Source organism: Sporobolomyces salmoneus (genome assembly GCF_050403485.1).
Source record: "Sporobolomyces salmoneus JCM6883 DNA, S_salmoneus_JCM6883_v1_ctg4, whole genome shotgun sequence".
In the NCBI taxonomy this organism is placed as follows: domain Eukaryota; kingdom Fungi; phylum Basidiomycota; class Microbotryomycetes; order Sporidiobolales; family Sporidiobolaceae; genus Sporobolomyces; species Sporobolomyces salmoneus.
In genome coordinates, this window is record NW_027481159.1 from 124,964 (window position 1) to 149,726 (window position 24,763).

The window sequence follows — 24,763 nt, forward strand, 5'->3', positions numbered from 1 at the left end:
ATTCACCATGCACTGCACACGACAATCATTGAGAACACTCACTCGCTCACTAGCTACTCAAGCTAGCTCGACTTCGAGCTACAGCGCTCCGATCAAACCTGGAGTTCTTCCAGCATACGATCAAGCTCTCGCCTACATCGCACGCGACCGGGAGCAGAAGCTCAAGGATCTAGAAGAGCTCAAAGGCAACAAGGAGGTGGATCAGGCAGTGTTGGAGAAGCTGGAAGTCGAGGCTTGGTCAAATGATCCGGAAACGAGATGGAAGGCCAACAACGGTCAAGGTGAGCCTCTTTGTACTCGGAGACGGTCGAGATACTTGCACAAGAACTTTCTGCGCGAAGTACGGTGTTTCAGCAGCTTCGACAGACTCGCAAAGTCGTCCTCACAAAACTCTCCTTTCACCGCATTGTTCCGGTACTAATTCGCCAGGGTTCGTTCGTCCGTACCAGCTGACTTATCAAAACCTGTATTCCGATTCCTGGCCGAGCGAAAATGGCGAAAAGAGGGAGATTTGGCTATTCTCGTTCGTCCTTTCCTCCTCGTCTAAGCTCTCTCTCCATCCTAACAACCCTTTCTGTTACGCGGTAGATGCAACGAGTGACTCAAATGTCTGTCACCCCCGACCTCCTACCTGAGATCGTGCCAGAAGCCGACCTACGGATTAGAATTGGAGAAGAACAGATTGTTCCCGGAGTTTTCACGAGCCCTGCTGATGTGAGTCTTTTCACGCCGTATTACTTGAGGTGGGAATGGGTCGTTGATCAAAGCTCTCGATGTAGACTCGGGAAGGCATCGAAGTCTCCGCCCAAGTTTTCCATTCCGATGAGCGTCTATATACCCTTCTCCTCCTCGATCCCGGTGAGTCGCCCTGCCGTCCATACGCTGAAGGGAGTCGCTGACCTCTCTCGGCTCGGTGCAGATGTTCCCGACGAACTGAACCAATCCTTCACCACTTTCGCTCACTGGATTGTGTAAGTCTTTTCTCCTACCTCCACCGAATCGTAGTCGGCCTGATCTGATCTTTCATCTCTACTTGCAGTCCCAATATTCCCCTCTCTGCCACTTCTTCCTCTGTCCTTCCCCTTTCTTCCCTCCCTTCGACTCTGCTTTATATCCCTCCTCACCCTCAAAACGGAACCCCTTACCACCGATACACCGTTCTCCTCTTTGCTCAACCCGAAAACGCGAAACTCCAACTCGAAGAATCCGAGATTGAGCGACTAGACTTTGACGTGAGGGATTTCGCAGCTGAACACAAGCTCGAAGCGAAGGGTGTTAGTTTCTTCAGGCAGAAGTGGGACAAATCGGTCAGCCAGATCTACGAAGAAGTACTTCGTGAGTCTTCATTTCCAATCTATCTCTCGCTGCGTCGCTGTGCAGCGCTGTTCTCGACGTCGAATGATCTTCTGCTGACTATCCCGCGTGTGCGATCGGCGTAGAACAACCTGAACCTCGTTACGGACGACCTCCCAAGATGGATACTTATATTGGGCGCCCGCCAAAGTACGAGGTTGTATAGTGGCACGCAATCGCAGCTTTTTGAAAATCGTAGAAACGAGAATTTCCGCGGTAGTCATTTCGAGAGAACGCTGCCGCTAGACATGGCGCTGCATAGACTGCGCTCCAGATTCCTCTGCCTACATAGTGACTTGCGAAAACGAACGAAGCGTCCGAATCACGATGTTCTTTCCTTTCCTTCACTCAACTCGACGACTTTTCGATTTTCGGCCCATTCAGCTCGACTGATCTTTGAGGTCTACACAAGCGCTACAGAAGGCACACAGAGACCCTTCCATCGACCATGTCGAGCTCTTCCTCGACTTTCATCTCTCGAGTCGCAGACGTCTCTCGCTCCTCAACTGGCCGACTCGTACTCGTTGCAGCCGCTTCTACTGCCCTCACAGCAGGTAGCATCTTCGCCGCACAAGCACTACGTCGAACGACGCGCAGGAAGAACCTCAAGAATGAGATCGAACATGTTCTCGAAGACGAAGACGATGAGGATGTTACGGAGGAGTTGAGGGATTTTACGAGACCGGTGGGAAGTAGAAGAGGCAGTATATCGAGCACGGCGAAAAACGCAGCGAGCAGCGGGAAGAAGGGAAAGAAAACTAGCGAAGTGATCATTCGGGAAGCTCTCGCAAGGAACTACGCCTTCTTTGGAGAGGAGAAGATGGAACAGATCAGGAACAAATTTGTCGTCGTCGTAGGAGTCGGAGGAGTCGGAAGTGCGGCGGCAGTAATGCTCGTTCGAAGTGGAATTCGTAAAATTCGAATCATCGATTTCGACCAAGTTTCCCTCAGTTCCCTCAACGTGAGTCGTCGTTTCGGGTCCTTAATCTATTCTCTCGAGTGCTCGCTTGAGGCTGAACTGTCACGGATGTTTGTAGCGACATTCTACGGCAACTTTGGCAGAGGTTGGAACGCCGAAAGTCACTTCGTGCGCCGAGTACTTCGCGGCAGTCGCTCCCTGGGTCGAAGTCGACGAGCGAATCGAGCTGTTCGAGAAGGACAAAGCTGCAGAACTACTTGAGGGTGAGGCGCCTTCGCTTCTTTAGCCGCTTTTGGACCCTATTGACTGACTGTTCTCCTTCGTAGGCAATCCGGACTACGTTATCGACTGTATCGACAATATCGATTCGAAGGTGAGGCTCGCATCAGAGGATACTTGCCTTCAGGCTGTAACTGATATACGCTTGTTCCCGCCTCAGGTTGATCTCCTCGCTTATTGTGTCAAGAACAATATCAAGGTGTTCTCTGCTTTGGGAGCCGGAGCCAAGAGTGATCCAAGTCGAATCCAAGTGAGGTGTGTCACAAATACCCGTCAAGGTATTCTGAACGCGAAGCTGACCTCGCATCTGGTTCAGCGACATTTCAACCACTTTCGAGGATCCTCTGGCTCGACAAGTTCGCCGAAGGCTGTGAGTCGGGACCAAATAAGTGCTCTTTCGCTTTGTGGTTGCTGACCTGCTCTACGTCGCAGACGAATGGAGGGCGTTTCACACGGAGTACCTGTCGTTGTGAGTTCGAATCTCCCTTCTCTTTCAAGCCAAATTGGGCAACTAAAGATATCTCTCGCTATCAGTACTCGACAGAGAAGCCTCGGTCGGATCTTGGGCTGCTGCCACTGCCTGAGGAAGAGTTCCAAAAAGGCAAAGTTGAGGAGCTGCATGCGATGAGCAACTTCCGAGTTCGAATCTTGCCCGTTCTCGGTCCTTTGCCAGCTATGGTGAGCAATATAACTCGCCTTTGACGCAAGAGCGTGAAAGCTGACTAATTCGTTTCGCAGTTCGGAAACGCTGCTGCTACTTACGTTCTTCTCGAACTCGCTGGCTTCAAGACCGAAACCTTACCGGTCAAGTGAGTCGAGGCCGTCTTACCTCCTGCTGGTCTACCTCGTATTGACGCTCTCGTGAACTACCAAAGGAACCGAATGAAAACTGCCGCGACAATTCATCGTCAATTAGCTGCTGTCGAGAATCAGCTCACCGGATCAACGTAAGCTCGCAGCCTCATCCTTTACGATCTCGTGTCTTGACGCGACAGTTGAGCTGACGCTCTCGTCCATCGCAGTCGAATTCCTTTCTCGGAGGATGACATGCTGTATCTTTTCGAAGAGGTCCACCGCGCTCGCTCTGTCGCACCACCACACATTTTCCCAGCACGACCTACCGTTCTGCCGTGGAAGAAGGAGAGAGGCCTCGCTTGGGACAACCTGGTAGTCTTCGAGCGAGATGAGGGAAGCAGGTAAGCTCGCTCTCGGATTGTTCGATTTGGAGGATTATACCGCTCACTCTGCCATTCTCTCTGCGGCGTAGACATGAGGAACACTGCTTGAAGGGAGGTGAAGATCCAGAAGAGTACTGGGGACCGGAAGTGACTGCTCTCGTGCACAAACGGGCAGAGGAGGAACGTAGATTGAGACCTTATCGCATGTAACTCTGTGTCTAGTTCGTTACTCGCATTTCATATAGCTTTATTCGCATCTCAGTGCAGTGACTTCGACGCAGCGAAACGGATCAAATTGCAATTTTCTCCTTTCTCTCTCTCTCCTCTCTCATCCGCTCTCGTTGACAATACCTCGCTACCTTTGGCAAATAGTATCGACATGTCTCGTGCTCCGTCGACTCCTCCCGCACGTCAATACGCTCCGAACGAGATTCCATCTCCGTTTCTCGCTTCGGGTCTCGCTGCTCCTCGTGCTCCACTACAACCGTCAGACCTCTACGGTGCGAAGCTCAAAGCTACTCTGAACCATGTCAAGAGTGAGACTGCAGCAATGAGATCAGATATCGAGGGGGTTTTGCAGATTCGAGATGAGTTGGATTCGCTTCGAAATGAACTGACGATTGTGAGGCAACTAGTGGATACTCAAGGTATGTAGTCTCTCGTGCTCACCAAGAGTAATCTAACAACACTTCGACCGAGTAGGCGAACTCCTCGAGAAGCGAGTCCTCAATGCCGTTTCGACACTTTTCGATTTAAAATTCGCTCCTCTCTTCGACTCCCTTCTCGAACGTTCGACTGCACTCTCGACCTCATTCGAGGTCTACGAGTCAAACACGGTCACACGAGCGAGAGCTCAGAATGGGAGGATTGAAGAGGTCGAAGCGTCGAATCGCAGAAGACTGGAAGAAGTCGAGAAACAACTCGCGTCGGAAAGGGCGAACATCAAACGAGACCACTCTGACTTGATGAAACGAGTGGAAGAGCGAGTCGAGAAGGTCGTCAGGGAACGAAAGGACGAAGTTCTGGAAGAAATATTGGGTGAAGCTCGAACCGAAATGGCGAAGGGATCGAAAGAAATCCTTGAGAAACACCTGGAACTGGAGCAGAACGTAAACTCACTCGCATCTGCTTTCCAGTCTGGGTCCCCGCGGGTGAGTCAGGCTCTTTCGCAAAGCCAACGAAGCCCCTCACACGAGCTCTTCCGAAAGCAGGTTCAGAATTCACACCTTGCTTCCAACACTATACCCGTCCACTCTCAAGTTGCAACTCCCGAGAAAGCACCATCAGCAGAACGCCCTTCTATCGAAAGCGAACCAGGTTCGGCTCAATCGACGAAGGGAAAGGAAGTCTCGACCGGTTCTGAGCCTCTTTCGACGCCTACCAAAGCTACGTCCGAGGTTCCTCTCGACTCTTCTCCTCAATCTCCTCCTCCGCGTCGCAACCGTTCACGCATTCGCACGAAGTCAGTCACTTCGAGTCAAGTCGCCGATTCTCGACAACTCGGAGCGAGCAGCGACCATGACATCGATCCTTCCGCCCAAGGTGTCGACCCGGCTGATCCCGAAGCATACGGAGGAGTGACGTCAGGACAGGACAGACGGATCGAGAACGAGGGCAAGATGAGAAGCGGAACTCGAGCTGGAAAGCGATTCATCGAACAAGACCTTTCGCAGACTCGAACAAGGACAGTCTCGAGGGACGTGCGCACGGAGATGATCGAGGAGGAAGAGGAAGAAGCTGAACCTGACACGATTGAGTAGACACGGTACGAAAGCTTGAGCTCAGACTGAAAGGAGATTCCGGACTTGCTTCATACACATTCTTTCTGCGTCCTCACTCGTACTCATTGTCTGTCACAGAGCAATCGAGGGTTGATTCGTACAGAGTCGCGGTTGGAAGCCAGAGAGAGGCGAAGGAGAGAAAAGCGCAGAAAATTGAGCAAGTCGCATTCGACTTGTGGGACTTTGCAAAAAACCGTCTCGACTAGGGAGAGGAACTTGGCGAGGGCTTTTTTCGGACCGTCTCTTCTCGTTCCCCCGGTAGCAGATCAACCTAGAGCAAACATGTACGTTGCACAATCTCTTTCGCAGCTACGACGAGGGCTTGCCCGCTCGTCTGTAGCTTCCCGCAATCGTGAACTGGAGCTGATCACTTTTTTCTCCCATCAACCTCCCCTCAATTACAACCCGCTCTACTCGAACTACGATGTCCTGGTATTCATCTGTGAATTGGATTCGGTGACATAAAGGGCACGAGGACCCAAAAAGCACATGTCTCGCCTTGCGGCCCCCAAGGCTTGGATGCTCGACAAGCTCGGTGGTAAGCTCCTCTCTGCTCATTTATATGATACTCGAAGCTGATCCGATTGCGCTTATTCAGGTGCTTACGCCCCCAAGTGCGCATTTCTCGGCCTTTCCTTCCAATCTCGAGTTTCAGTTACTTACGCATCGCTCCCCTCTCGTTAGGCCTTCGCCTGGTCCCCACAAACAACGCGAGTGCTTGCCCCTTTCCGTGAGTTTCTCAACCTGAAGACGCGGCGAGGGTTGACGAGCTAATCCGATCCATTTTCGTTTTGCTTGTAGATCTTCATCCGTAACCGTTTGAAGTACGCTCTTACTGGACGTGAGGTCACCCTCATCGTCAAGCAACGTCTCGTTAAGATCGACAACAAGGTCCGAACCGACGAGACCTACCCCGCCGGTTTCCAAGGTTAGCCTGCTCTTCCACTAAAGTCGCCTGATGACCCCCTAGATTCCGGGTAGCGATACCTGGTCTCTAGCGATAAGGGCTCGGCACGCGGATTCGATGGAGCGTAACAACAGGCTGATCTGGTCCGTTACCCCCCGATTTTCCTTTTCTCTCTCCCTTTCTCTCTCTTCCGATTAGATGTCATCTCGATTGAAAAGTCTGGCGAGCACTTCCGTCTCCTCTACGACGTCAAGGGACGATTCGCCATCCACCGAATCTCCGAAGAGGAAGCTACCTACAAGCTCCTCAAGGTCAAGAAAGTTCAACTTGGAGCTAAGGGAGTTCCCTTCATCGTCACTCACGACGGTCGCACCATCCGATACCCCGACCCCATCATCAAGGTTGGAGACTCTGTCAAATTCGACCTCGTCGAGAACAAGATTACCGAAGTGATCCCCTTCGAGCAAGGACAACTCGTCATGCTCACTGGAGGACGCAATCAAGGTCGCGTTGGAACCATTGTTCACAAGGAGAGGCACCTTGGAGGTTACGATATTGTCCACGTGAGGTTAGTCGTGCTGTCGCTTTCCCGCTCGTTGCCGTCGTCGTCGAGAAAAACGAGTTTTTGCTGACTTTGCTTTTTTCCTCGTCTCCCTCTTTCCTCTCTCGCTCCGTCTCTCCCTCCCTCTCTCGACCTCCACAATCTCGCAGAGACATCCTCGACCGTGAATTCGCCACCCGTCTTTCGAACGTCTTCATCATGGGTCACGGATCCAAGGCTGCCGTCTCGCTTCCCAAGGGAGGAGGTCAGTCGCTTCCCTTCGCTTTTCTCATCTGGTGCATCTGCTGACTCGTTCTCGTGTCTGCGATTGTAGGAGTCAAACTCTCGATTGCTGAAGAGCGTGACCAACGCCGCAAGCAAGCCGAGAAGGCTCGCTCTTAAATCGGTTGAAGACTTTTCGGGTCCTGCTGTTGTAGTAGTGCTTTGAGTCTACCCCGGGTTTCAAGAGTCGAATGAAAATGAACACCACGTTCTCATTCGAAACAATCCCGTCTGAAGTTTGCGAGCAGCTCGAGAGTTAGTTCGAAATACAGCAGCCGAATCGACCGAACGCTCTTGAGTCGTCGCCTCATTCTGACTGTCTCTGGTCTGCGACTTGAGCGCTCGGTCGCTTACCCATCCTTGTATCAACATGCTGAGACGCGCGAGAACGTCACCCTGGACAAGACAGCGAGCCTCGAGCTCGGTTTCAGCTCACTCGCGTTAGAGTCCCGGTTCACGAATGTACTCAAGCGGAGCTCATCTCGTATTGTAGTACTGGTGGTACTACCCAAGGGGCCTTGCGCGCAGAATCGCTCGCCGTGCTCCCCTCTCCCAAGCTGAGCGAAAATGATTGAACTCTCCGCTCTCTCTCTTGCTCTACCTCATCGTCGGCTTCAATCGACTTCGCGTTCGACTGGTACCACCCAATGAAAATATCAGAACCAATCAGCACATGGCACAACAGCCTTCTATCTAGAGACGGAAATGCGTGAACTGGTTGATCTAGAGTGAGTTCCCTCGACCTCTCCAAAGCGCACTCTGGGATGATCGCGAGCGCAGAGTCAGCGTCGATAGACTACTATGGTGCTTGCCGACCTCTTCAACTTGCTGTCCGCGCAGCCCGAGTACAATCATTCATCCTCAGACTGATTCAGACGGCTCTCCATTGAGCAGAATTGTTGATCTCCAACCCTTTCGACAGCACATAGCCCATCAGGGGAAGATACGGCCTTAATCTGCTACTCCAGAATCGCTGAAATGGAAGATTTCGAAAACTGCTCAGCTGCGATTTTGACTCCTCTCCCTACCTCACCTCAATGCGCAAACGCTTTGCCAGGAAACGGGCGCCAGGAAGGAGGAGGATCTTTCGAGATGATATGTGCGAGGAAGGATCCGGTATCGCAATTGTGTTGGGAAAGAGGAACAGTTCTCGAAACGAAAATTCGGAGCTCAGAGTCGCTGACTCGAGGCGACACGCCAACCTCGTAAGCCCCTTCTGTCTCTGCCGTCTCTTTTTGTTGATTGCGTCCTTCTGTGCTGGCGGATATCGCTAACTATTGATCGCCTCGGCAGCGGCACACATCGAATGAACACTAGAATGTAAGACTCTCCCCCTCGGATTCGAAATCCACTTCGTTACACGCACATTTCGAGTTCTCGTCGCAACTACGCATCCGTCTTCACTATCTTCGACATCTCCACTACTCCGGCCTTGCGTTTCCTTTCCGGTTCCTTCTCTCCGTCTCGTCACTTTCCACGTTCCCGCTTTCCTCCAAGTCGCACTCCAGGGTCCGCCCCTCATTTTCGTCAACCCTCTGAGGCAAGGTCGCCAAATCTCAGCGGATGGAAGTCAACGCTGCCTCGTGTCTGGTCTCCAGCTCGTGAGTGCCAACTGGCGACAAACCGCAACTTCGATAAACTCCGACGATGGCAATCCACGCCTGCTCCAGACGAATCCCTTCTCGCCTTCCACGGCGACCGTAGCGGCTTCAATCATGTCGAATTGGCGAAGGGCGGAAGCAGGGTCATATCGATGACTATTGTCAAATGATTTCGGCACGCCAGTCGCATGGGTTTTCTCGTTCGAGCTCCGACCAATCGTTGTTCAGCAACGAGCGAGCGACAGAAGACGCACGCCTGGGTCCAATACGTCATCGATTAGTCTGTCCGGGGTCCACTGGGGAGGAAAGAGAATGTAAGCCAAACTCTTCTCCTCGTTGATTTCAGGCTCCAGAGTCTCACCTCTTCCTCTCCCCCCGTGGCACACAGCAGGCCGCTTTATTCCGAACTGCTCGCGAGTGACCTTCGTACTGGAATGCAACATTCGCGCCAACTCTTCGTTCGAGGTTAATCACCGCAAAGCGATCCGGTCACGACGATGCGAGGTCGCTCCGAGTTTGACGTCCTGCTCCACCGTTTCGCGATGAGGAGATGGTTCTCGGCTCGAGGAAACCCAGCCGCGGATACTCTCCCAGCGAACACGCTCACCGCCGAAGCAGTCGTCGAAAATGACGAAAAGGCTGCAGGAGCTCAGCTTAGAATCCTACACCGTTCCGACCTCAATCCCGATCTCAGACTCAGACAATTCAAGCGACCCCATCATCAAGGTTGGAGACTCTGTCAAATTCGACCTCGTCGAGAACAAGATTACCGAAGTGATCCCCTTCGAGCAAGGACAACTCGTCATGCTCACTGGAGGACGCAATCAAGGTCGCGTTGGAACCATTGTTCACAAGGAGAGGCACCTTGGAGGTTACGATATTGTCCACGTGAGGTTAGTCGTGCTGTCGCTTTCCCGCTCGTTGCCGTCGTCGTCGAGAAAAACGAGTTTTTGCTGACTTTGCTTTTTTCCTCGTCTCCCTCTTTCCTCTCTCGCTCCGTCTCTCCCTCCCTCTCTCGACCTCCACAATCTCGCAGAGACATCCTCGACCGTGAATTCGCCACCCGTCTTTCGAACGTCTTCATCATGGGTCACGGATCCAAGGCTGCCGTCTCGCTTCCCAAGGGAGGAGGTCAGTCGCTTCCCTTCTCTTTTCTCATCTGGTGCATCTGCTGACTCGTTCTCGTGTCTGCGATTGTAGGAGTCAAACTCTCGATTGCTGAAGAGCGTGATCATCAGAACTTTGACGGCCATTTTCACTGAATTCATGAAGCGAATTACTCAAGCACTGGCTTCTTTCCGTAGACGAAATGCAGAGAGTGTGGTATACATTTCGCCTCGCCCTCGTGATCAATTCATCGAAGGAGTAGAGAAGAAGAAGGAACAAAGAATACGAAAAACAGTCTACATGCAGAAGAGAAGAATGATCAAAATCCCTCGCTGGCTCAAGAAACGAACCATTTTATAGCCGCCTTCCAGCAGATCGAGATCTATACGCTAACTCCTTCTGCACCAGCCTTCGCACCGTAAGCCCTGACGACTCCCGTTCCAGTTGCCTCGCTCAAACTCTTTGCGGCACCTTCGACCGCCGCTAGGGCACACATTGTCTCGAGTCGACTCGGTTCCTTCAATCCAGCCTTGAGTTCTTCTTCCGACGGCGGTAGAGGAGGGAGTCCCTCTTTCGCGCGTTGATCGTTCTCTTGACGGCGTTTCGCGATCGCCGGGTTTGAACTCTCGAGACGGGCGCGGTCTCGAGCGAGTTGACGAGATTGGAAGGAGAGGGTAGAGAGATGGGCTTGGTGGGTATCGAGAGCGGTGAGGAGGTGTTGGAGAGGTTGAGTGAGGGGAGCGGGGACCGAAGTCGAAGGGATGTGAGAAGAAGCGGAAGGAGCAGGGAGGGAGAGAGCCGAGAATGAAGGAGTAGAAAGGGAGGATGCAGGGGAAGAAGAGGAAGTCGAAGTGAGGGTCGAAAGGAAAGCGGTAAGGAGGGCGTTCGAGTGAATCGTGACGGGAACTTCTTCGAGGATGTTGGAAGGAACGAGTTTGTTTTCGATCAAGCCAGCAGTGTCGAATTTGCCTGCTCGATAGGCATCGACGAAGTTGGAAGTGAGGCGGTAAGCTTTCAATCCGACAGCTCCTTGGGCGGCGCTAGCGATATCTGTCGACGGCAAATATTGATCAGCGATATGATTCCGCGCTGCGACGAGCGATCGCAGTTCAACGTACCGTAAACGAGAGCGATTCCTTTTCCACTCTTGTTCTGTTCTCCGCTCGAAAGTTGTGCAACAGGTCGTTGACCGAGTCCGGGTCTCGGGGTAGGTTGAGTCTTTTGTCCCGAACCGAGTCCTCCTCCACTGAGCTGGGCACCGACGAGAGCTTCGAGAAATCCTCCAGTTGCGAGGATTTGACCGTTGTTCGTCGAAGTGTAAAAGCCGACGAGGGAAGCATCGGCGTTGAGGTCGTTCATACGGGAGAGGAGTTGAGTCGAGTATTTTGTGGCTGCATTGAGCGGGAACAAAGCAGTCAGTCGGATGTCGTTGTGAAACAAGACGAAAGTTGCTTACCAGCTTTTACTCCTCGCGATTCAGTTCCATCAGTCTCAGCAGTCGATCCACCAAGGGTACCAGAAGGGAGTCCAAATGCGTTCGATACTTCGAGAGTACCGTTCGAGTCAATACCAAGGAGTTGACCGACGGCGGGAGTGAAAGTGACGGTAGCGTTTGAAGTGTTGGGAGGGGCGGGGTGGACGACGTGAGCTTCCCGCGAGTGCTTGATGATCTTCATGAGAGCCTGTCGAAGAGTATATAGGGTCAGTACCCATGCACACGAGAGGAATACTGAGATTGATCGTCTTCATGAAGGGGACTCGAACGAATCGTCCATCGTGGTTCCGCCCCGCTTGAACCTCACCGCGAGCTCCTCTGGGTTTCGACATTGAGCCCTGCTCCTAGTACCGTCCTCTGATCTCCCTGACAGTGAGAGAATATTCTCATCTCTGTCGTTTCTCATCACTCCAACTTCCCTCCTACTGACCCATACTCGACGCGGAAAGATCCCAGGACAATACTAGACTCTTTGACTTACGAGACCATCGACCCTGACTGATTCAACGCGAGTCTCTGGTAGACCTTTGTCGATTCTGGCTTTTTGTTTCGCCGATTGTTGCTTGACTTGGACCGTGGGTTCCTCGGCGACTTGAGGTGCGGGAGCAGCAATACTCGCTAGTGTCTTGGCGGTACTCATCGTGGGTGATCTTGTCGGGGGAAGAGTCGAGTGAACAAGGTAGATCAGCAGTATTACAGCTAATCAATCGAATTTTGGAAAAGCTTGCTCGACTACAACTTTTCAAACTCACCTCTCTCCACTCTTTACCGGCCACTCTTCCCTCTGATGACAGTTTCGAATGTGATCGCCTCTTGTGAGTCTCCATGCACACTCGTCGATGTTGCTGTACTAACCGTAACTGAATAGATGAGGCGACGCTGTTGGCGAATGCATCTCGGATCGCTTCAATCGAGTCTACTCTCCGTACTCTCTCTTGGTTCATTCCCGGTTAGTCCCCACCATACTCTTACTATGATCATGTAACTCACTCGCTCGCTCTCGTAGGCCGGTTCAACGATGCCGATCTCGCGTCTGAATCCCGTTTGTTATTTTCCTCCGGCTTCTTCTCTCTTGATCGCCGACTCACTCACGCTTCCTCTTTGCTCGTTCTCGACGATACAGTCTACTCTCTAACGAACCTCGTATCACTCTATCATGACAACATCCTCCACAAAGCCGTTTCTTCTCTTCCTGCCCCACTTCGACCTCCTTCTTCCTCTCATACTCGCTACACTCGACATTGGACGACCGTTTCCCCTCCCTATCGACGAATGGCACAACTGTTATCAGTCATCCAGTCGGTCGAACTATTCCTCGAAATGGCAGTGAGGAAAAAGAAGGGAAGAGAAGGGGCGGAAAAACTCGCAATCGGTTTAGAAGCGATCAAAGCTGCGTTAAGGTTAGGGTTGATGGGAGCGACGAAAGGGAGACCGAATGTACAACCTCCAGTCGCCGAGAGGGAGATGGATCCGACCTTGTTAGAGAAGGAGAGGGATCGAATGATCAGAATGAGGAAAGCTGCGAATTCGAATCCTTCTTCTCCGGGACATCAATCGCCACAGAGTGCGGCAGATGTCTTGTTGAGGAGGATCGATGGGAAAGAGACGGACGCAGAGTTGGGATTGTTGGATGCAGAAGTTGAGGAGAAGGAATTCTGGACGGGCGCGAAATCGGGATTCGTTAGGCCGACTCTCGCTTCACTACGCCAGGAACAAGACGCCCCTCCACCAGGAGACCCTTCGTCAACGTTCAATCCGACAGGAACGACAAAGGATCTCAGTAGGGAGTATTTGAGCCGGAAAGTGTTGACGATCGAAGATGTGAAAAGACCGGAAGATTTGGTCGAACGAGCGAAGGGTGTCAAACAACTAGCAGAGATCATCTGGATTCTTCGACCACTAATCTATGGTCAGTCAATTTGCTCCCTCCTTCGGACTCATGACTGACTTTTCTCGTTTTTAGTCATCGCGATGAAACGATACGGACGGCGTCACACTCTCCCTTACCTCCTCTCCCTCGCGCTCGAGTACCTCGCATACACATTACGACAGTCCTCAACTTCTAGAATGTACGCATCGAAAGCCTCGGGACCGATGTTACCCTACGCTCCGAGTGAACTGGAGAAACAGGAAACTGGGAAACGAGGTCAAGCGTTTTGGTGGTACTTACTCAGAGGACCCGTGTGGGAAATGTGGACAAAGTGAGTTCACTCTTTGCTTCGATCTCGGAAACGGAAGACTGATGAGCTTGTTCGTGTGTAGACCGAGACTCGAAGGAATTTCGGATCGATTTGCGGATAAACCTTTGATCGGATTCGTTTCGACTATGATCAAAGATTACACACCGCTCATCGACGAATACTACTACTGTGAGTCTGCCGTCAGATCAGTGGCCGTATGAGATACTAATAGAACGATTGAGTCACAGATTCGGCTTAAAACTCCTTGCGATCTCGCTCCCATGTTCGTCTGTTCTTCCCGGTCTTTTTCTGCGCGGTCTCTCTCTCTTGCTCCCTTGTCTTTCCGCCTTGTATGTATCTCGTCGTCTTTAGTTGAGTTTCGTTTTGTATTTGATAGCAGGTTCCCAAAAAGCAGTGCATTGTATCCTCTCTTATTTTTCTCACTCGAACAGCGCGTCGGTCAGGAGGAAGATTGTATCGTGATACCTGTAAAGGGGTTTCGGTAGAACAACTACAAATCACCTCCTTTGATCGCTTGAGCTACTCGATCTTCCAACGTTTCTCCCTTCGACCTCTCCTCCTCTTCCCGCCTTGTCTCACCTAGCGTATCTGTCGGTGCGGCTTCATCCGAATCTGACCGCGGTTCCTCCTGCTCTTGCTCATCCGGTGATGCTCGATGATCAGGATCCATGTCTGTCACTCCGAAGCTAGGCATCTCCATCTCACTGCTCTCCAACAACGACGAATCGGTTCCTCCTCCCCCATCTCCTGCGAGCGATTTCTTGAGGTGCTCGACTTCTGTCGGTGTCGACTTCTTCCGTTCGGGAACTTGACCAGCCGTCGTCGAAACCGAGGAAGACGAGCTTGGAGTGAAGACTTCGGTGACCGAGGAGAAGAGAGATTTAGGTGTTGTGGCTGTCGACGAAGAGGAAGGAGGAGCAGGAGCGTCGGTCGCATCGAGGGGAACGGTATCTGCGAATTTTGGTGAAGGAGCCGACTCCTCCTTGATCGGTGATTCGAGTGTGAGCGTCTTGTTCCCAAGATCTCCAGGTTCAGGGGACGTTGTAGAGATATTGAGCTTCTCGATCTCGGCGAGTGGAGCAGAGAGTGAAGCGCCTCCCATTCCTTCGACAGCGGTTGATTCTGCGACTTCCTTCGGCAGGGTTGAAGTTTCGACAACGTCCTCCTCCTTCTTCGCTGGCAGTGGTGGAGGTTCGACTCCTCTCGAACCAGTATTTGTTTGGGCGTCCCTCAACCGCCGTCGTTCCATTTCTTCCGCCTCCAACTCTTTCGCCAATTGTTCCAGTTCATCAATATCTAGATCCCCTTGTTCGATTCCCTCCAACTCATCCCTGACGACATCGCTCGCGAGTGGTCGATCCGGTAAAGCTCTTGTAAAATTGATCTTTTCAATTTTGAGCGACGCCGTCGATCCTTCGAACCTCCTTGTCGCATGACTGAAGTCGTAGCTATGATCTTGACCCGGATTACTGACGAGTCCGCTCGAGAAGGTATCGTTATTCGAGATTTCGCGTGCGAGTTCAGCGAGTTCGGATTCGGTCAGATCTAGGTCGGCAAAATCGTCGAGAGAGGGCTTTGGAGGTGGTGGAGGGGTGCCGGTAGTGACTGTTGAGGCTGTAGGAGTAGCTTCTACTGTTGGGGATGGAGTATCGACAGGTTTTGTGGCTGAAGGAGGGGGAGGAGGTGCATCAAGGCGAAGGAACTGCGAGCGAGAGGACAATGATCAGTCAAGAGCTTCGCTATTTGTGACATTGAGTCGAACGAACCTGTCGCAACTCTCCAAACTCGACTCTGCACGAAGCGAGAGGTCAACGTGTGAAGACGGTAAATCGTGAAAAGTTTCGCAAAACTCACGCTTCGTCCATGTCGTCGATATTTCCGACGGGTTCTCCATCTACGAGGATGAACGGTAACTCATTCTTCCCTCCGTTCTTTCGCTTCCATAATGATTTCGCTGCTTCATCGGATGCAACCTGAAGAAACAGGGATGATTTTCCCCACATAGAGACCGCTTCGTCAGTTCAATACGCTAGTGAATAGCAGCCCGTTACATGAGAGACTCACATCGTGTTCCGCATAAGGTACTCGCGCTGACGTGAGAGCTCTTCGTACTCGTTCGTGTCGGCCGCGAAGTTGAGGGTTCGAGAGGATGGAAGTGACGAAAACGTCGATATCAGGCATCTCTTTCGGTCAAGGTTGCGATGAGTGGCTCAGAAGGTGACTGGGAGCTTATCGGGGCTGCAAGGAGTCGAGATAGGCTTGGTCCCGAAGGGTTTCGTGGTCGAAGTGATGACGCTTGATTCTGGCTTCTAGACTGCTTTACTTTGGTTGCTTCAGTCGCGGGAGGCTGGCTACTCCTCTGCAAATTCTTCTCCTGTGTCGAGATCCGGTTTGATGCGCTGGATGAAGCTGGACGAGGGAAAGTTATCGAGGAGACCATTCTTCAAGCTTCATCTCTTTCCTCTCTCCGCTTCACAACGACTCGTCTATCTTGAGCAAACGCTTCGTGAAGGGTACTTTCGAGGTATGGGCGTCTTACGGCGAGCTCACTGGCTGCTTCCGATCTTTCTCAGTTCGTTCTCGCTCGATTCTCCCTCGAAACGCTCAATCGCCAACCAACTCGCTCCTCTTGACTAGGTACATTTCTTGTTTCGTTGACCTACGAGCCAGTACAACGATCCCTCATCTACCTCCATTGGGCGAAATGACCCCTCCCTCTCTTCGCTCGATTCGACGAACCAGAATTCTACGGTTTCGCCCCAGGCAAGGTCAGGAACCTCTACCTCGACACGCATGATGGAGCGAAGATTGGAGCTTGGCTAGTACTCGCTGAAGGCGCTTACGGTCAGGCGATGCGTGAGGGTAGATTATCAACGGAGGGTCAATTCGAAGATTCGGTTTTCGATGCCGCTTTGCGGTACGTACCCTCACCTCTCCCTACAACCTGAGCCTCGAAGATCGATAGCAAGCTGATGAAAGTTCTCGTGGGACTCTGCGCCTCTAGATCTTCCGACTACCCTACAGTTCTGTATTTCCACGGAAACGCAGGTACTCGAGCGGTCGGGAACCGGGTTCGCGTAGGTCAGAAGATCTCGGCTATGAACTGCAACTTTCTCATCACCGACTACCGGTGAGGTCCCTGCTTGCTCTCTCCGTCGCCTGCGATCGTCCGTCGTCTGACTAAAATCCGTTCCGCTTTGTTTGCAGGGGCTTTGCCGACTCGTCTTCGAAGCCACCTCCGTCAGAAGAAGGCGTCCTGATAGATGCTAGAAGAGCGTTTGATTACCTTCACCTCGAAAAGCAAGTTGACGCCTCGCGAATCGTGATCATGGGTCAATCACTCGGTACTGGAATCGGGACTGCACTGGCGGCGAGACTCGAGGCTGAAGGTCAGCAACGTCTTTGCGGTAAACGTCAGGCTTCAAATCGCGACTTACGCTCGATTGTACGGACAGGCAAAAAAGTGAAAGGTTTGATTCTGGTCGCTCCGTTCTCGTCTATCGCAACGCTACTCGAGACTTACAAGCTCGGTGGGTCTTCTAGCATATTGCCGCACCTCGATCTCTCTCACTTACTGCTTCGTGTCTCTCGCTAGGAAACGTTATCCCGCTCGTTTCGCCGTTGACGAGATTTCCCTGGCTGTTCAAACGTCTCTTGAGCCTACTTCGCACAAAACTCGACACGAAATCGATCATTTCGGTAGGCTAGGCTCGATCTCCCTGCTCTTCCTCGGACTCACCTTTCGCTGTTCCAGGATGTCTCTGCTCCGATTCTACTAGTACACGCGCAAGATGACCCTGTGATCCCGTTCTCGCACTCGCGAACCCTCTCAGATCATCTACTCGAACCTCTCTTGCTCGGGGATAACAAGGACGAACTGGTGAAAGAGCAACGAATAGGGAGATGGGGTACAGTGAAGAGATTTGAGCGAGGCAGTGGGAAAGGGAGAGTCGTGTGGGCAGAGGTCAGCTCAACTGTTTCTGCGCTCGAAGCGATTTGCTGACGCTCTTCGGCGGTGAGCAGGCTAAGGAAGGCAGTCATACATTCATAGGCGAGACGGAATACGTCATGAGATTGAGTGAGTCGGACCTAGAGATGTGCTTTTATCGGATACCTGACCAGTTTTCGCTTTTCGTTTTCTGCAGTCAAGGAAGTCATCTTCGACGACCCCTGAGCGTTACTTGTAACCACGTAGAGCTCTTCAGTGGTGTAACCTTATCGTCTACCAATCTGAAGCCGTAGCCAGTCAGGATTGCGTGAGAGATGGCATCTAGTCATTGAGAAATTGCCGAAGACTCGCTGAGGCACTCGTCGGGTTGAGTTCGCTAGCAAGCATTCTCTCCTATTGACCCAACGGCTCTCTCCTCTTTCGGGAAACACAGCCAGGAGAAACGAAAACAACAAGAAATCAAATTTGTGCCGGGAATTCGTTGCTACTTGCAAATTCGCTTCATTCGATTCGACTCATCCTGATCCTGCTCTCTTCGTACAGCTCGTTAACTTTTTGACCCATCTTCTCCCGTTTCTCCCGTTTCCTTCTCCTTCTGTTTCGAGACCCAATCCACGAAGACTTGAGGAATAAGCGAGATGTAATCTTCTGCTTCGTCCTTGAGGAGCACCCTCTCTTCCCATTCAAGACCATACACATGTACTTCGACACTCAGTCCTTCCATTGCCGCCAAGATAGAGTTGAATTCGGAGGGGAGACGAGAGCGGGACCACGGAAGGAAAATGAAGAGGAAAATCGAGCGTTCAGGGACGGGTCGAATCGCTTCTAACATCTGTCGGAGGGTCGATAGAAAGAATGAAGCGTGTGATGGATGGGCCGAGTCGCTGAATGGGCGCCAATAAGCGTTGCAACCGCGACGAGAGATCCAGAGGGGAGCGATCGAGTCCGGAGTACCTCCGCGAACCAGGACACCGTGCGATTGAGGGATACGTTCTGCAGCGAATTCGGGAACAACCATGACGTCGACTGAGGATGCGAGACGAAGGAGAAGAGCGGGGCGTTCGTCAAAACCTTCCTCATCGACACCATAATGCCCTCTTCGACGATGACAATAAGTCACGCCCAAGAACCCAACTTTTGCTAGCTTCGGTCGGTTTTGTTCGAGGAGGAGGACTGCGTCCCAGAAGTCGCCGCCGCCTCGATGGCCTCGCACAGAAAGTTCGACGAGGTTGGTAGCTGGTCTGTTTGCCTTTAACTTCGGCGGGTCATCTATCGAAGGAGGACCTACGAAATGCAAGACGTGTAGAGCTGCCGAACGAGTATCGATTAGCGGGACAGGCTCCTACTCGGGTCGGGATTGCGAGAAAACTCACTGGTGATGTCGAGCAACTTGCCTTCAAAAAGGTCTACCAGACAGCCAAATCCCGAGTCGAACTTGCAATCTACGTTTTTACTGGATCTCGAGAAGTAACCACTCTCACGACCGTCGATGACCAACTTCTGAACGAGTTGAGCATCTTCTCTCCTCGCTCTCTTCAACAATTCACGTCGTCGTTTCGTTCTGATGGTGATCTGGCGGTATAGAATCGGTTTGACGATATGGTAGAAGGTACGGGAGACGAGGGCGACGCGATACAGGTTCGACCTTGAGGCAGAGAGATGAAAGAAGATTCCGGCGAGAAGCTCGTTCGGGAGGAGATGGACGGACATCAGAAGGGTTCGTTGGGGCGTATGTGTGGCGCTGAGCGAGCTCTGAAGGTAGATCGAAGGAGATGAGTGAAGGGAAGGAGTGAAAGAGCCGAATCGATGAGAGCAGCTCCCAAAGCCCGCTCTCGCATCGCAGTGAAGACCGGCTTCGTCGCTAGGAGCATTATATTCGCGAATAAGACCCCGAGACTTGGTAGAGACTCGAATTTCGGCAAGGGGAGACGAAACGCCGTGTCAGCCTGAAGGCTTGAGCTTGAACTTCGCTCCCGTCAACGAAGCTGAACCGAGATGATCTGAGCCATTTGTAGTAGATCTCGATCATCCTCTGGGTTTGAGCTCAGCTGAATCGCATCTTAGGCAAGTCGTTGCGAGCGGGACGAGCTTCAATTTCACTTTCGTTTCTCTTGCTCTGCGACGGCAATCTTAGCACTCCGTTCGTGCAGCAGAACTCCAGACAGATGCCTCAGTATACAGGGCTCTAACCCGGAGCGAACGATGACGCAAGATGCCCAGCGGAAGCATTGCGGGAGACCAGAAATCAAACTGTCCTTTGAAAGCTTTCCGCACCTTTTTCGCTTCGAGAGTGTGGAGTTGCGCTCATCGTACCTGCTACACTATTCTACGTCCGTGATGTGTTCGGACAGCACCCTCCGCATGAAGAGTACTCGATCTTTGCTCGAGGGAAAAAACGAAAGCCAAAAACGGCGATAAAAAGTAGTGAAGCGATCGAGTAAACGGGTTTCAACTCATCCCATCATGTAGAGCAGCGACAGGGGTGACTACTAGCCATTCCCCATCGTCCTGATCGTAGCGGGAACGCTTTATTGACTTGTTTCAGTCTTCGCAACGAAAAGATGAAAAAAGAAAAAACCGATTTCAATGACCAAATCTCGTCAAGGGACAGGTCTAACGAAGCTAGGAGATACCGTACAACGTATAGACACTATGAACCTTCGAATTGAGCCGAGATCCATCCGTTTAGGCCTTGGAATCGTTGAGGAGGTAAGTTAACCCGCACTTTCCACAGTACTGACGATCCTTGTGATTCGCCATCATAATCCCCGCACCGCAGGACTCAGCAGGGCACCCTCGTCGAAGCCTCTTGATCTTGCCGTCGGAATCGACGCGGTAGTACTTGAGGATCGCCATTTTGACAGGCTTGCGCTTGTGCTTGATCTTCTTGGGGGTAGTGTAGCTGTACATGGCGAGCATAGAGTCAGTAAGAGTGTATAGTGTAGTAGGGAAGGACGGAGGTCGAAGAGTGGAGCGAGAAAGGGGTGAAAGGAAAGTTTGCGATTTTCGAGTTTTCGATTTCCGGTCCTTTCGACGAGGTGAAGACGTCGGACCGCCGAGAGGGTACGGAGGGGGAGGAGATGGTACAACGAGCGGACTTACGTCTTCTTTTTACGCTTCTTTCCTCCTCCACGAAGACGGAGAACCAAGTGAAGGGTCGATTCCTTTTGGATGTTGTAGTCCGAAAGGGTACGTCCGTCCTCGAGTTGCTTTCCAGCAAAGATCAAACTAAACGAGAACGTAGTAGAGTCAGTCAACCGAGCGAGATGAGCGAATCCGAGACGCCAACAAGAAATCTCGGGACAAAGTGCGGTAGGGTAAGACTCACCGTTGTTGATCAGGAGGGATACCTTCTTTGTCTTGGATTTTGGCCTTGACATTGTCGATCGTGTCGGAGGACTCGACCTCGAGGGTGATCTATCGGGATGAAGGGGAGAAGTCGTCAGCACCTCGCTCTCACCAGGGAACAGAGAGACAGTCGCGACAACTTACGGTCTTACCCGTGAGGGCTGTGCAATGACGAGGAAGCGAGCGAGATCAGCGAATGAGTGTGAGGAGATGGAGGAGAGGGAGGGAGGACGAACTTTTAACAAAGATTTGCATGATTGATTGATCTTCTTTTACCTACACAGCCAGGTGAACGGTGCGGTCCTAGGTTGGAAAGATGACAGAAGAAGAAGAAGGAGAGAGGCGGGACGGGGGGTTCGAAAACTTTTGAGGGAAAATTTGGCAGAGGAGAGCGAACGAGACGAGCAAAGATTCAAACTTTCCCTCCGTCTCCAGGCCACTCGATCTCTTTACAACAATGGTAAGCTATACAGAGACGACTATTTACCCGTACAGACCCAGTCAAGCGCGAATCGGACCAACCGGAACGGAAAGCGTTTGAAGGAGGGAAAGTTTGAGCGGGTCGGGAAAAGTTACGATTACTCGCCGGCGAGGATACTGGGGAGGTTAGAGAAAGGCCAGGATGTTCAGAGAGGGGTGTATTATGATCTTGGAGCGGGTATCGGGTCAGCAGCACGACTTCGAAGCAGAGACCACCAACTCGATTCACCTCCATCCTACAACCGGCATCTATCACCTCTCTCGACCGCGCTACGATCTCTACAAGCACACAATATCACTTCAAGCAACTATACGACATCACCCACAACAAGTCGTGTCCACAGAAGGAGACTTTGGTTGTTCGACTTTCACTCGCTCAACCGACCTACCCTTCCACCTCCTTCCCAGTTTCTCCGACTCTCTACACCACTCGAACCGATTGACAAGACGCTACATATACCATCCCATGCTCGACGACCTGAACCTCCGCAATTACGATCGATTCACCAGTAATTGTAACTGACAATTTCGCATCTTTCTGTACGAATAGACGAAGGGAACGACTTCTTTCGGTCTCCGCCACACCAAGAGTCACACTCTCTGCAGGCGTTGCGGTCGCCGCTCGTTCCACAAGCAGCACAAGACCTGCTCTTCGTGCGGTTTCCCCGCTGCCAAGATGAGGTCCTGTCAGTTTTCAATTTCCTCCTCTTCTCTCTCTCCTTCTCTCGATACTGATGATTTCGCTGGACGCCTGTAGACGAGTGGGGTCAAAAGGCTAAGCGCCGACACACCACCGGTACCGGTCGTATGTCTCACCTCAAGAACGTTTCCCGTCGTTTCAAGAACGGGTAAATCTCACATTTCTCTCTGTCTCCTCGCTCCTCCTTCGATGTACTGACGAGCTCGTTGACGACCGTAGTTTCCGTGAGGGCACTTCCGCTACCCGCAAGACCAAGGCCAAGGCCGAGTAAATCTCCCCCTCGACTCGACTTTGATCCGCCTTTCTCTTCCGCTCCTTCCTCTCCTCCCTCCCTCTTTCGTAAAGACTCGGGCTTTCCCCTCCTCCCTCCTCTCTACCCCTCTTCTTCTTTTGTGTTGCAGCAGTGTCGGGTTTCTCGAAATTCTTTCATCTTCCTCTCCTCTTCTCTCCTCTCTCCTTCGGAGTCGAAAGTTTTGGAATGAAAGAAAGAAAAGAAACGAAATATAAAGGGGGAACGAGTTCGTCGGAGACCAAAAAACATTAAATTACACACATTCGAGTTCGAGGTGCAGGCGAGAGAAGGAGAGATACGGAGAGAGAATGGATTCGAAGCGGGAGCAAATCGCGGATCGACAACTCACCGAGACCGCTGGCATAGCTACTCGGCTGTCCTTCCAGCGGGTTGATCACCTAGCTGACTCGGGATCTAGGAGGGAGGTCTCGGACGCGACAGACCTGATCGACGGAACAGAGCTCAGATTCCCTGAACGAAACTTGTCCTCTTGCTCTGCCCTGTTCGTAAGCTGCTCTCTCCTGTTCCCCCTTCCGATGCTAACGTATAGAGCGCGAGGCAGAAGACTAACAAAAGGAATCGATTGCGACCAAACAGAACGAATCCATCAAAACTCGATTCTCAAACTTTTTCCGACTCGCTTCTTCCTTCAAGCAGCGCACGACACTTCAGCACGAGACTCAACCGACTCGACTCCATCGACCTCCATCTCGATGACCCAAGGACGTTGGCGACATCCACACGCACAGCCGGCAAGACGGAGGAATAGATGAATCGTCGATTCCTTCTGGATTCCGTAATCCCTTACCGCACGATTGTCCTCGAGTTGCTTCCCGGAATAGACCAAGCTAGGGCGGGGGCAGATCAAGCAAGTCTCAGTCAGTTATGGGAGGTGTTCCCCGTCGACATTGCGCGAGAAAACGAAAAGGATGGGACTCGTAGGCGGAATGCAGGGCTCACCGTTGTTGATCAACTGGGACGCCCTCACGATCGCAAATGACTTTCTTCAATTCGAGAATCTGCAGAACGTTGAGACTCGGAGCGTCAGCGACTTGTTCATTCGCTCGCAACTTTGTGAGAGCAGAAGTTCGTTTCCCTTCTTCTTGCCCTCTGCTGAACGAGGAGGAACCGAGAGCTCACCGAGTAGGTTTCATCTATCCCGACGGTAATCTTCGGCCATTTCCAATGCGGGATGCAGGAGAAGACGGGATTGACGATAAGGTAGGATGGAGAGCGAACAAGTCAACTCCGATTGAACTGGCCGCTTTTGTAAGTGCCAGAGCGCGCTTTGGGCTTACCCTTTTGCCCGTCATGGTCTGGATGCATGGGAATAGGCGGAGAGAGAGTCAGCACGGCTCTCTGTGGGCAACGATCAAGGGAGGGCGAATCCGCAGTGAGCACATACCTTGATGAAAATCTGCCAGATAGGGACCTGCATTGCAAATTTCGCGGCGGGAGAACCGTGAGAGGGGAGGAGGAAGATTTGCGAGCCATGTTGAACATTGTGGTCCGAAAGGGTCCAGTCGTCCGTCATGGCCTTTCCGGTAAAGATCAAACTGACCACAGAGTGCAGACAAGGTATATCAGCATCAATGAAAAGCGGAATCCGATCGTCAAAGCTCAAGAAGTCGTCGAGACAATCATTGAGTGTAACGACTGAAGCGAGACTCACCGTTGTTGAAGAGGAGGGATACCCTCGGCTACTTCGAGCATCTCCTTGACCTGTTTAGTCTGTTACGATCCATATCGTCAGTAAAACGTCAAGTTGAACCGTCGTCGGTACAGCGTTGAACGTTGAACAGAAACATCGCAATCCATCCTCGTCTGCAGCAAGCAACGTTCCCGTCTCCCTGAAGCTGGCCGAAGCGGATAGTGCACTAACGGTATTATGAGGTTCGACTTGAAGGTAGAGCTGGAGATGAATCGAGGTTGCGGATTGAATGAACGAACGACCGAGAACAGTGTCAATAGCTGTCAACTAAACCTATACGTCTCATGTACTCCGTGTAGATCTCAGGCTCACAACTTTGGCAGTTTGAGTCTGTGGAGAGAACGAGTAAGCACAAGTGCCAGTGATCTTCATCTTTATCTCATTGCATTGGGCAGGCGCCCCGGTGCGAGCGAATGATTCGATGCTCACCTTCATGTGGATGAACATTGTATGAAGGGAATGCGATTGCGAGGAGAGAGAAGAGCGAGGCGGGGTAAGGAGAGAGAGGAAGGAAATGGACTTGCAGTTCGTCGCGACCATTCGCTGAGTCTGCTCTCGAGTTCTCATCTGTTCGATTTCAATGTCTAGAAGCTATCGACGAAAGGCTCTCTGTCGTAAGCGGTTCAGGCCGCTGCCGAA

At 51.9% G+C, this 24,763-nt stretch overlaps 12 protein-coding genes across 12 annotated transcripts; 7 read left to right on the forward strand and 5 right to left on the reverse strand.

Moving 5' to 3' along the window:
* Positions 1–7: 7 nt before the first annotated feature.
* Positions 8–1,519, forward strand: JCM6883_001504 (YbhB/YbcL family Raf kinase inhibitor-like protein; the record flags this gene model as incomplete). Its single annotated transcript, XM_076629098.1, has 7 exons — positions 8–281; positions 450–523; positions 589–714; positions 780–858; positions 920–971; positions 1,040–1,335; positions 1,440–1,519. The coding sequence occupies 7 exons, from the start codon at positions 8–10 to the stop codon at positions 1,517–1,519; spliced, it is 981 nt and encodes a 326-aa protein (XP_076490745.1).
* Positions 1,520–1,801: 282 nt separating this feature from the next.
* Positions 1,802–3,939, forward strand: JCM6883_001505 (tRNA threonylcarbamoyladenosine dehydratase; the record flags this gene model as incomplete). Its single annotated transcript, XM_076629099.1, has 11 exons — positions 1,802–2,314; positions 2,391–2,535; positions 2,599–2,645; positions 2,712–2,806; positions 2,868–2,921; positions 2,984–3,020; positions 3,086–3,229; positions 3,290–3,360; positions 3,427–3,498; positions 3,574–3,747; positions 3,819–3,939. The coding sequence occupies 11 exons, from the start codon at positions 1,802–1,804 to the stop codon at positions 3,937–3,939; spliced, it is 1,473 nt and encodes a 490-aa protein (XP_076490746.1).
* A 169-nt stretch (positions 3,940–4,108) lies between these two features.
* On the forward strand, positions 4,109–5,489 carry JCM6883_001506 (uncharacterized protein; the record flags this gene model as incomplete). The annotated part of the gene is made up of 3 exons (XM_076629100.1): positions 4,109–4,376; positions 4,432–4,880; positions 4,941–5,489. The coding sequence occupies 3 exons, from the start codon at positions 4,109–4,111 to the stop codon at positions 5,487–5,489; spliced, it is 1,266 nt and encodes a 421-aa protein (XP_076490747.1).
* Positions 5,490–5,999: 510 nt separating this feature from the next.
* On the forward strand, positions 6,000–7,360 carry JCM6883_001507 (eS4 family ribosomal protein; the record flags this gene model as incomplete). The annotated part of the gene is made up of 7 exons (XM_076629101.1): positions 6,000–6,048; positions 6,109–6,124; positions 6,195–6,240; positions 6,312–6,438; positions 6,616–6,985; positions 7,129–7,223; positions 7,293–7,360. 7 exons carry the CDS (start codon positions 6,000–6,002, stop codon positions 7,358–7,360), a joined length of 771 nt encoding a protein of 256 aa, XP_076490748.1.
* Positions 7,361–9,468: 2,108 nt separating this feature from the next.
* Positions 9,469–10,103, forward strand: JCM6883_001508 (uncharacterized protein; the record flags this gene model as incomplete). Its single annotated transcript, XM_076629102.1, has 3 exons — positions 9,469–9,734; positions 9,878–9,972; positions 10,042–10,103. 3 exons carry the CDS (start codon positions 9,469–9,471, stop codon positions 10,101–10,103), a joined length of 423 nt encoding a protein of 140 aa, XP_076490749.1.
* A 227-nt stretch (positions 10,104–10,330) lies between these two features.
* JCM6883_001509 (uncharacterized protein) lies at positions 10,331–12,083 on the reverse strand (the record flags this gene model as incomplete). The annotated part of the gene is made up of 4 exons (XM_076629103.1): positions 10,331–10,998; positions 11,067–11,339; positions 11,405–11,630; positions 11,925–12,083. The coding sequence occupies 4 exons, from the start codon at positions 12,081–12,083 to the stop codon at positions 10,331–10,333; spliced, it is 1,326 nt and encodes a 441-aa protein (XP_076490750.1).
* Positions 12,084–12,230: 147 nt separating this feature from the next.
* Positions 12,231–13,882, forward strand: JCM6883_001510 (peroxisomal membrane protein PEX16; the record flags this gene model as incomplete). Its single annotated transcript, XM_076629104.1, has 7 exons — positions 12,231–12,258; positions 12,312–12,392; positions 12,450–12,485; positions 12,567–13,352; positions 13,407–13,644; positions 13,706–13,812; positions 13,872–13,882. 7 exons carry the CDS (start codon positions 12,231–12,233, stop codon positions 13,880–13,882), a joined length of 1,287 nt encoding a protein of 428 aa, XP_076490751.1.
* A 252-nt stretch (positions 13,883–14,134) lies between these two features.
* Positions 14,135–15,825, reverse strand: JCM6883_001511 (uncharacterized protein; the record flags this gene model as incomplete). The annotated part of the gene is made up of 4 exons (XM_076629105.1): positions 14,135–15,346; positions 15,411–15,435; positions 15,499–15,617; positions 15,709–15,825. 4 exons carry the CDS (start codon positions 15,823–15,825, stop codon positions 14,135–14,137), a joined length of 1,473 nt encoding a protein of 490 aa, XP_076490752.1.
* A 345-nt stretch (positions 15,826–16,170) lies between these two features.
* On the forward strand, positions 16,171–17,818 carry JCM6883_001512 (alpha/beta hydrolase; the record flags this gene model as incomplete). The annotated part of the gene is made up of 9 exons (XM_076629106.1): positions 16,171–16,216; positions 16,408–16,561; positions 16,649–16,774; positions 16,852–17,033; positions 17,100–17,174; positions 17,240–17,343; positions 17,399–17,608; positions 17,668–17,722; positions 17,790–17,818. The coding sequence occupies 9 exons, from the start codon at positions 16,171–16,173 to the stop codon at positions 17,816–17,818; spliced, it is 981 nt and encodes a 326-aa protein (XP_076490753.1).
* Positions 17,819–18,140: 322 nt separating this feature from the next.
* Positions 18,141–19,303, reverse strand: JCM6883_001513 (F-box protein; the record flags this gene model as incomplete). Its single annotated transcript, XM_076629107.1, has 2 exons — positions 18,141–18,901; positions 18,967–19,303. The coding sequence occupies 2 exons, from the start codon at positions 19,301–19,303 to the stop codon at positions 18,141–18,143; spliced, it is 1,098 nt and encodes a 365-aa protein (XP_076490754.1).
* A 975-nt stretch (positions 19,304–20,278) lies between these two features.
* On the reverse strand, positions 20,279–21,196 carry JCM6883_001514 (ubiquitin-40S ribosomal protein S27a; the record flags this gene model as incomplete). Its single annotated transcript, XM_076629108.1, has 5 exons — positions 20,279–20,495; positions 20,696–20,821; positions 20,922–21,010; positions 21,086–21,102; positions 21,178–21,196. The coding sequence occupies 5 exons, from the start codon at positions 21,194–21,196 to the stop codon at positions 20,279–20,281; spliced, it is 468 nt and encodes a 155-aa protein (XP_076490755.1).
* A 1,866-nt stretch (positions 21,197–23,062) lies between these two features.
* On the reverse strand, positions 23,063–24,571 carry JCM6883_001515 (uncharacterized protein; the record flags this gene model as incomplete). Its single annotated transcript, XM_076629109.1, has 5 exons — positions 23,063–23,261; positions 23,374–23,432; positions 23,819–23,969; positions 24,086–24,144; positions 24,554–24,571. 5 exons carry the CDS (start codon positions 24,569–24,571, stop codon positions 23,063–23,065), a joined length of 486 nt encoding a protein of 161 aa, XP_076490756.1.
* Between the last annotated feature and the right edge of the window lie 192 nt (positions 24,572–24,763).